Source organism: Hyla sarda, chromosome 12 (assembly GCF_029499605.1).
Source record: "Hyla sarda isolate aHylSar1 chromosome 12, aHylSar1.hap1, whole genome shotgun sequence".
Taxonomy (NCBI): Eukaryota; Metazoa; Chordata; class Amphibia; order Anura; family Hylidae; genus Hyla; species Hyla sarda.
In genome coordinates, this window is record NC_079200.1 from 2,352,847 (window position 1) to 2,363,366 (window position 10,520).

General features: G+C 52.3%; 1 protein-coding gene across 2 annotated transcripts in view; it reads right to left on the reverse strand.

Annotated features, from left to right (window-relative positions):
* Nucleotides 1–10,243, reverse strand: part of LOC130296998 (protein MTSS 1-like) — a gene marked incomplete in the record, with an annotated part of 167,182 nt that extends 156,939 nt beyond the window's left edge. Inside the window, 1 exon segment of one of the 2 annotated variants that reach the window (XM_056549124.1) lies at nt 9,585–10,243. In XM_056549124.1, the coding sequence (XP_056405099.1) occupies nt 9,585–9,656 (72 nt within the window). 2 annotated transcript variants of the gene reach the window in all.
* Between the last annotated feature and the right edge of the window lie 277 nt (nt 10,244–10,520).

Sequence of the window (10,520 nt, forward strand, 5' to 3'; positions counted from 1 at the left end):
CACAACCGGCGACTTGTTGACTTAATTCCGGATACGTTTTATCACGTCGCTGAACCGTGCGAATCTTTCCTAACCGGCCTCCATAACCGCTCCAGATAAACCAGCTGAAGAAAGCAAATAAAACCGGAACGTAACTCCGACCCGAGCTGGAGGAGGAAAAGGAGCCCTTCTGGGGACGGCGAGGGTCTACAGGGGGTGACACAGCAGGGGTCCCAAACCAGCCGAGCCGGGGTCATCTTCAGTCTGATCAATCATAGGAGCGAATCCACGGACAGCACTGACCCAAGATCGGCTTCTTCATAGGAAATCACTTAGAAATGGAGGAGGAGTTATAGGTTTCACATCAGCTTCACCTGGGGGGGGAGCAGGGATAGAGGATATGTCATTGGGAAGGGGCTTCCGTATACGAACCGAGCGTCTGGTATCTAGGTGGAACATAAACTTGTCTTTACATCCTCTAGACCAGGGGTCTCAGACTGGTGGCCCTCCAGATGTTGCAAAACTTCAGCTCCCAGCATTTCCGACAGCTGCAGCAAATGGCTGTCCGGGCACGTACGCATGCTGGGAGTTGAACTTTTGCAACATCTGGAGGGCCACTAGTTTGAGACACCTGCTCTAGACCCTTTAACTGTTGCAAAACTACAACTCCCAGCATGCTCAGAGAGCCATTGGGAGCCAAGGATGCAGTTTGGAGAACTAAGGTCTAGATCGGTGTTACCCAACCACTGCACCCCAAGCGATTACAAAACTAAGACTCCCAGGATGCCCAGACAGCCAAAGGCCTGTCTGCCTCCTCCAGTGGAACCACACTATCCCTGAATAGCAATTCAAGGCTTCACTCTTATCTCAGCAGCCTGTCTGGACATAATGGGAGTTGTAGTTTTACAGCAGTTGGAGGCCCCCTGGTTGGGAAACACCGGTCTAGTGCAGAGATGCCCAACGTGTGGCTCCAGCTGCAAAAGCAAACGGCAGAAACACAGACGGCTGAAAACGCGGCGCAAACACAAACGGCAGAAAACGTGGCGCAAACACAGACGGTAGAAAACGCAACACAAACGGCAGAAACAGACGGCAGAAAACACGGCGCAAACACAAACGGCAGAAAATGCAACACAAACGGCAGAAAACGTGGCGCAAACGGCAGACGGCAGAAAACGCAACAAAAACGGCAGAAAACGTGGCGCAAACACAGACGGCAGAAAACGCAACACAAACAGCAGAAAATGCGGCGCAAACAGACGGCAGAAAACGCAACACAAACAGCAGAAAAAATGGCGCAAACACAAACGGCAGAAAACGCGGCGCAAACAAAAACGCCAGAAAATGCGGCGCAAACACAAACGGCAGAAAACGCGGCGCAAACACAAACGCCAGAAAATGCGGCGCAAACACAAACGCCAGAAAACGCTGCGCAAACACAAACGCCAGAAAACGCTGCGCAAACACAAACGCCAGAAAACGCGGCGCAAACACAAACGCCAGAAAACGCTGCGCAAACAGGTCCGACCTTGTCGGTCTAAACGAGGATCAGACACAAAGGCAGTGTTTCCCAACTAGGGTGCCTCCAGTTGTTGCAAAACTACAACTCCCAATGCTGGGAGTTGTAGTTTTGCAACAGCTAGAGGCACCCTAGTTGGGAAACACTGTACTAAAGGGAAGGGAAGGACTGTCACCTCACAGGACACAGTGCACACATGTCCACCGACAAATGTCCCGGCAGCTGTCCTCCTCCTCCTCCTCCTCCTCCTCCTCCTCCTCCTCCTCCCCCAGTCATGTGTCGGTCATTAACATAACTACTTTACACAGCTGCACTGCTCCTTTTACTTCTCCCTTGGTCTGTAAAGTGTCAAAAAAGCTCATTTAAAAATAAAAACAAAGTTTGCTCCTCCAGATGTTACACAACTACAACTCCCAGCATGTCCTGACTGCATCACTCATTGTATAGGGCAGTGGTCTCCAAACTGTGGCCCTCCAGATGTTACACAACTACAACTCCCAGCATGTCCTGACTGCATTGTTCATTGTATAGGACAGTGGTCTCCAAACTGTGCTCCTCCAGATGTTACACAACTACAACTCCCAGCATGTCCTGACTGTATCGCTCATTGTATAGGACAGTGGTCTCCAAACTGTGGACCTCCAGATGTTACACAACTACAACTCCCAGCATGCCCTGACTGCATCGTTCATTGTATAGGACAGTGGTCTCCAAACTGTGGCCCTCCAGATGTTACACAACTACAACTCCCAGCATGTCCTGACTGCATCACTCATTGTATAGGGCAGTGGTCTCCAAACTGTGCACCTCCAGATGTTACACAACTACAACTCCCAGCATGTCCTGACTGCATCACTCATTGTATAGGACAGTGGTCTCCAAACTGTGCACCTCCAGATGTTACAAAACTACAACTCCCAGCATGTCCTGACTGCATCACTCATTGTATAGGGCAGTGGTCTCCAAACTGTGGGCCTCCAGATGTTGCTAAACTACAACTCCCAGCATGCCCTGACTGCACCACTCATTGTATAGGGCAGTGGTCTCCAAACTGTGCTCCTCCAGATGTTACACAACTACAACTCCCAGCATGTCCTGACTGTATCGCTCATTGTATAGGACAGTGGTCTCCAAACTGTGGACCTCCAGATGTTACACAACTACAACTCCCAGCATGCCCTGACTGCATCGTTCATTGTATAGGACAGTGGTCTCCAAACTGTGGCCCTCCAGATGTTACACAACTACAACTCCCAGCATGTCCTGACTGCATCACTCATTGTATAGGACAGTGGTCTCCAAACTGTGGACCTCCAGATGTTACACAACTACAACTCCCAGCATGTCCTGACTGCATCACTCATTGTATAGGGCAGTGGTCTCCAAACTGTGCACCTCCAGATGTTACACAACTACAACTACCAGCATGTCCTGACTGCATCACTCATTGTATAGGGCAGTGGTCTCCAAACTGTGGGCCTCCAGATGTTGCTAAACTACAACTCAAAATCAAATTAGACCAAAAGGGGACAAAAGAGGCCAAGAGACCAGCTAATTACCTAACCCCAAGGCCGTAGCCTGGGGTATAATACACCTCTAAATAGTACCCCCTAAAACATAGCTTTTATTGTATATCCAGATAAAATAAGAATTTATTTAGTTTTTAATTTTTAAACCCAGTGAAATCAATATTAAAACTGAGTGTCAGGTAGGTTAGTGTCTGTGGAATCTGAGCAACATTGCTCCACTATAAGGGGTTCTGCAGTAGCCCAATATGCCTACTCTGACATTGACTAAAAACTAGATTGCCGCCTCTACATGTTTCGCCGTCCCCACGGCGTTCTCAAGAGACTGCACCACTCATTGTATAGGGCAGTGGTCTCCAAAATGTGCACCTCCAGATGTTACACAACTACAACTCCCAGCATGTCCTGACTGCATCACTCATTGTATAGGGCAGTGGTCTCCAAACTGTGCACCTCCAGATGTTACACAACTACAACTCCCAGCATGTCCTGACTGCATCACTCATTGTATAGGGCAGTGGTCTCCAAACTGTGCACCTCCAGATGTTACACAACTACAACTCCCAGCATGTCCTGACTGCATCACTCATTGTATAGGGCAGTTTAGGGTTAATCATATTGAGTAGAAATATTCGGGATACGCGGCACCGATGAGCGACATAAAAATCCTAAAGTTAAATTTGTCTGATGTCGTCATGTTGGCGTCCGGCGCTCCCCGCAGTATATGACCGCGCGGCGGCGCACACATGGAGCTCACGGCTGAATCACAACACAGACTGTTGATCCAACAAGAGCGCGAGACGAGAAAAGCGAGAGAAAGCGTCAGCGCGGGACGTAATATACACATATAGTGAAGTGCAAACAACCGCGCTGACTGCGCCATCACCACACGGCCCCGTGACCGCTGTTCACACACGACTACAAGTCACAATCCGCTCTGTACAAATGGCGCAGAAACAACCGCGCTGACTGCGCCATCACCACACGGCCCCGTGACCGCTGTTCACACACGACTACAAGTCACAAACCGGGCGGCGCAGAAATGACAGCAAACAATCTGAATAGACCCCTACGGCCCGAGCCCCCAAAACAGGGACCGACAAAGGTCATCCAGGATGCTGCACGTCATGTGACCAGTCATTACTGCCCCCCTCGTGTGTCACAGCCATTACTGCCCCCCCCTCGTGTGTCACAGCCATTACTGCCCCCCTCGTGTGTCACAGCCATTACTGCCCCCCCCTCGTGTGTCACAGCCATTACTGCCCCCCCCTCGTGTGTCACAGCCATTACTGCCCCCCCCTCGTGTGTCACAGCCATTACTGCCCCCCCTCGTGTGTCACAGCCATTACTGCCCCCCCCTTCGTGTGTCACAGCCATTACTGCCCCCCTCGTGTGTCACAGCCATTACTGCCCCCCTCTTCGTGTGTCACAGCCATTACTGCCCCCCTCGTGTGTCACAGCCATTACTGCCCCCTCGTGTGTCACAGCCATTACTGCCCCCCCTCGTGTGTCACAGCCATTACTGCCCCCCTCGTGTGTCACAGCCATTACTGCCCCCCTCGTGTGTCACAGCCATTACTGCCCCCCTCGTTTGTCACAGCCATTACTGCCCCCCTCGTGTGTCACAGCCATTACTGCCCCCCTCGTGTGTCACAGCCATTACTGCCCCCCCCTCGTGTGTCACAGCCATTACTGCCCCCCTCGTGTGTCACAGCCATTACTGCCCCCCTCGTGTGTCACAGCCATTACTGCCCCCCTCGTGTGTCACAGCCATTACTGCCCCCCTCGTGTGTCACAGCCATTACTGCCCCCCTCGTGTGTCACAGCCATTACTGCCCCCCTCGTGTGTCACAGCCATTACTGCCCCCCTCGTGTGTCACAGCCATTACTGCCCCCCTCGTGTGTCACAGCCATTACTGCCCCCCTCGTGTGTCACAGCCATTACTGCCCCCCTCGTGTGTCACAGCCATTACTGCCCCCCTCGTGTGTCACAGCCATTACTGCCCCCCTCGTGTGTCACAGCCATTACTGCCCCCCTCGTGTGTCACAGCCATTACTGCCCCCCTCGTGTGTCACAGCCATTACTGCCCCCCTCGTGTGTCACAGCCATTACTGCCCCCCTCGTGTGTCACAGCCATTACTGCCCCCCTCGTGTGTCACAGCCATTACTGCCCCCCTCGTGTGTCACAGCCATTACTGCCCCCCCCCTCGTGTGTCACAGCCATTACTGCCCCCCCCCTCGTGTGTCACAGCCATTATTGCCCCCCTCGTGTGTCACAGCCATTACTGCCCCCCCCCTCGTGTGTCACAGCCATTATTGCCCCCCTCGTGTGTCACAGCCATTACTGCCCCCCCCCCTCGTGTGTCACAGCCATTACTGCCCCCCCCCTCGTGTGTCACAGCCATTATTGCCCCCCTCGTGTGTCACAGCCATTACTGCCCCCCTCGTGTGTCACAGCCATTACTGCCCCCCTCGTGTGTCACAGCCATTACTGCCCCCCTCGTGTGTCACAGCCATTACTGCCCCCCTCGTGTGTCACAGCCATTACTGCCCCCCTCGTGTGTCACAGCCATTACTGCCCCCCTCGTGTGTCACAGCCATTACTGCCCCCCTCGTGTGTCACAGCCATTACTGCCCCCCTCGTGTGTCACAGCCATTACTGCCCCCCCCTCGTGTGTCACAGCCATTACTGCCCCCCCTCGTGTGTCACAGCCATTACTGCCCCCCTCGTGTGTCACAGCCATTACTGCCCCCCTCGTGTGTCACAGCCATTACTGCCCCCCCTCGTGTGTCACAGCCATTAGTGCCCCCCTCGTGTGTCACAGCCATTAGTGCCCCCCCTCGTGTGTCACAGCCATTAGTGCCCCCCCTCGTGTGTCACAGCCATTAGTGTCCCCTCGTGTGTCACAGCCATTAGTGTCCCCTCGTGTGTCACAGCCATTAGTGCCCCCTCGTGTGTCACAGCCATTAGTGCCCCCTCGTGTGTCACAGCCATTAGTGCCCCCTCGTGTGTCACAGCCATTAGTGCCCCCTCGTGTGTCACAGCCATTAGTGCCCCCTCGTGTGTCACAGCCATTAGTGCCCCCTCGTGTGTCACAGCCATTAGTGCCCCCTCGTGTGTCACAGCCATTAGTGCCCCCTCGTGTGTCACAGCCATTAGTGCCCCCTCGTGTGTCACAGCCATTAGTGCCCCCTCGTGTGTCACAGCCATTATTGTCCCCCTCGTGTGTCACAGCCATTATTGTCCCCCTCGTGTGTCACAGCCATTATTGTCCCCCTCTTGTGTCACAGCCATTATTGTCCCCCTCAGGTATCACAGCCATTATTGTCCCCCTCAGGTATCACAGCCATTATTGTCCCCCTCAGGTATCACAGCCATTAGTGTCCCCCTCGTGTGTCACAGCCATTAGTGTCCCCCCCTCATGTGTCACAGTCATTAATGTCCCCCTTATCTCCCCTTGTTTCAGAATCATTGGTGTCGCCCTCTCGTGTCATGATTGTAAGTTTCCCCCTCATCATTACTATTGTGTCACCATTATTAGTGTCCCCTCATCTTTGAAAAAAATAAAAAATAAACTTTTTTACTTACCTCCGCCTCCGTTCCCACGCCGATCCCCGTTACGCCTTCGGTCAGTGATTTGGTGTTACATTCTTTTTAGGTTTTTTTTGTCATGTGTTTAAGGCTACAGCACTAGCTATTTATTAGAGATGAGCGAATTTACAGTAAATTCGATTCATCACGAACTTCTCGGCTCGGCAGTTGATGACTTATGCTGCAAAAATTATTTCAGCCTTCAGGTGGCTGGAAAAGGTGGATACAGTCCTAGGAAAGAGTCTACTAGGACTGTATCCACCTTTTCCAGCCCACGGGAGCACCGGAAAGCTGAACTAATTTATGCAGGAAAAGTCATCAACTGACGAGCTGAGAAGTTCAAGACGAATCGAATTTCCTGTAAATTTGCTCATCTCTACTATTTATCATTTGTATTTTATTTTTTACACTTTATCAGCAGTAAAACGCGCGCTCATATTCACACACCATGTTCTCAGCTGTGAGATTACTAATACTGTATATATATGTGTATAAATATATATATAGTCATTTATTTCCACAACCATAAAATTTACATCATTTCTAACCGTGTTCTCTGATTTTACAGTCCAAAAAACAGCTTGAACTATTGCGCCATTTTTTTCAGGATGAGAATTCTTAAGTTATTCTGATTCTACTCAATTTTCTGTAAAAAAATAAACAATAATCCACCGCAAATTTGCCCCGCGTGGCGCTTCGTGCTCAGCACAGGAGAAAATTGTCAGACTGCCTGAAGTCACTGGTAACCAGGTGCCTCCAGCTGTTGCATAACTACAACAACTCCTAGCATGTTTGGCTGTCCGGGCACACTGGGAGTTGCAGTTTTGCAACAGCTGGAGGCTCGCCAGTTGGGAAACATTAGCATCAATCCTCAAACAGTGGTTTTCAAGCTCTTGCAAAGCTACAACTTACAAAATGCCTGGGTATGCTGAGAGTTGTAGTTCTACAACAACTAGTAAGCCACAGGTTGGGGTTTGCTGCTTAATAGTATCAGATTGTTCTGGTCTACGTCCCAATCGGCACCAAATCGGCACCAAATCTACATCCCAATCGGCACCAAAAACGTTGGCACACACTTACACAGATTGTGGACCGAGACAGACAGGAAATCACTGTAACTCACCACATGTGAGCGTGCATGTCATAAACTGGTGCCCACCACATGTGAGCGTGCATGTCATAAACTGGTGCCCACCACATGTGAGCGTGCATGTCAAACTGGTGCCCACCACATGTGATCGTGCATGTCATACTGGTGCCCACCACATGTGATCGTGCATTACACTAAGTGGTCACCCTCAACATTCTAACCTACTGTATGTGTCAATGTCACCGCTGGTCATAAACTGGTGCCCGGTCAGATTTAACAGAATACACTGGGGCCCGACACACGAGCGTCCTCCTAAATGGGAAACATTCCTAGTCAGTGTCCATGGCACTAGTGATCATCATCAATAAGAAACACAGGCACCCACCACATGTGAGCGTGCACTGCACTGGTGATCATCCTCCAGGACACACGGGCGCCCACCACATGTGAGCGTGCACTGCACTAGTGATCATCCTCCAGGAAACACGGGCGCCAACCACATGTGAGCGTGCACTGCACTGGTGATCATCCTCCAGGACACACGGGCGCCCACCACATGTGAGCGTGCACTGCACTAGTGATCATCCTCCAGGAAACACGGGCGCCCACCACATGTGAGCGTGCACTGCACTGGTGATCATCCTCCAGGACACACGGGCGCCCACCACATGTGAGCGTGCACTGCACTGGTGATCATCCTCCAGGACACACGGACACACACCACATCTGAGCGTGCACTGCACTGGTGATCATCCTCCAGGACACACGGACACACACCACATCTGAGCGTGCACTGCACTGGTGATCATCCTCCAGGACACACGGGCGCCCACCACATGTGAGCGTGCACTGCACTGGTGATCATCCTCCAGGACACACACCACATATGAGCATGCACTGCACTAGTGATCATCCTCCAGGACACACACCACATATGAGCATGCACTGCACTGGTAATCATCCTCCAGGACACACACCACATATGAGCGTGCACTACACTGGTAATCATCCTCCAGGACACACGGGCGCCGACCACATATGAGCGTGCACTGCACTGGTGATCATCCTCCAGGACACACACCACATATGAGCGTGCACTGCACTGGTGATCCTCCTCCAGGACACACGGACGCCCATCACATATGAGCGTGCACTGCACTGGTGATCATCCTCCAGGACACACACCACATATGAGCGTGCACTGCACTAGTGATCATCCTCCAGGACACACGGACGCCCATCACATATGAGCATGCACTGCACTAGTGATCATCCTCCAGGACACACACCACATATGAGCGTGCATTGCACTGGTGATCCTTCTCCAGGACACATGGACGCCCATCACATATGAGCGTGCACTGCACTAGTGATCATCCTCCAGGACACACGGACGCCCATCACATATGAGCATGCACTGCACTAGTGATCATCCTCCAGGACACACACCACATATGAGCGTGCATTGCACTGGTGATCCTTCTCCAGGACACATGGACGCCCATCACATATGAGCGTGCACTGCACTAGTGATCATCCTCCAGGACACACGGACGCCCATCACATATGAGCATGCACTGCACTAGTGATCATCCTCCAGGACACACACCACATATGAGCGTGCATTGCACTGGTGATCCTCCTCCAGGACACATGGACGCCCATCACATATGAGCATGCACTGCACTAGTGATCATCCTCCAGGACACACGGACGCCCATCACATATGAGCGTACACTGCACTGGTGCTCCTCCTCCTCCATAGTAAACCCCGTAGCCCCCTGCGGTATTACCGCCTCATGCCCCGGTGTGCGCCCTGCAGTATTGTCCCCTTTGTTGTGGAAGTTTCCCCGGACACGCCTGGCAGACATTCTCACCTTCATATCGTTCATGATGGTTTGGAAGAGTCCTCCCAGCGCGCTGCACTCCTTCTCCATGCCCGCGTCCATGGTGTCCGCTCCGGGCAGAGCCCCGTCTCGGTGTCACGTATCCGGTGTGCGGGCTCCTGGCAGACGGCAGACCCTCTCCTCACACTGATCTCATGCCGCTGCAATGCACTGGAGCGGGGAGGGGACGGCGGACCTGGCTCCGGGAATACGCAGTTTACGCGACAATACAGAGCCCCCTAGCGGCCACACCGGGACATGACCACGCCCCTACACCCTCCCAGTCTAGCCTAAACCACGCCCAGACACACGTTCCCTCCTCTGTGGACGGTTTCCTAAGGAAAGGGGCGTGTCTCGTGACGTCACACAGGGGCGGGCGCGGTTCACCTAGCTACGTGGGCTTCAAGTTGCCAACTGTACTTGAGAAGGGAGAGGGAGGGCGGGGCTGTGTGAGGAGGGGAGGGGCTTGGTCACGCCCACAGGTGTACGGACTCGTTCACCTCTGGTGCTCGGGGCGCGTCCTGTGAGGTGTCCTTGAGAACGTGTACCGTGTGTGTGAGGTAACCTGTGTATACACCTAGGAACCAATATGACGGGCTCAGCAGCGGGGGAGCACAATACCAAGCGCACGAACTGTAGCGCTGGCTCTGTTGCCCATAGCAACCAGTTTAGTTTTCTCATGCTGCTCTGGTAAAATGAAAGCTGAGCGCTGATTGGTTGCTATGGGCAACAGCTGTACCATTAGGGCCCTGTTCACACAGAGAATACCACATGGTTTTTGACACAAATCACGTGGTCTTACTGTAAAGAAAATAATAATAAACCACTCTAAAATCACGCGGTCTTATTGTAAAGAAAAAAATAAACTGCTCTAAAATCACGCGGTCTTACTGTAAAAATAATAATAAACCGCTCTAAAATCACGTA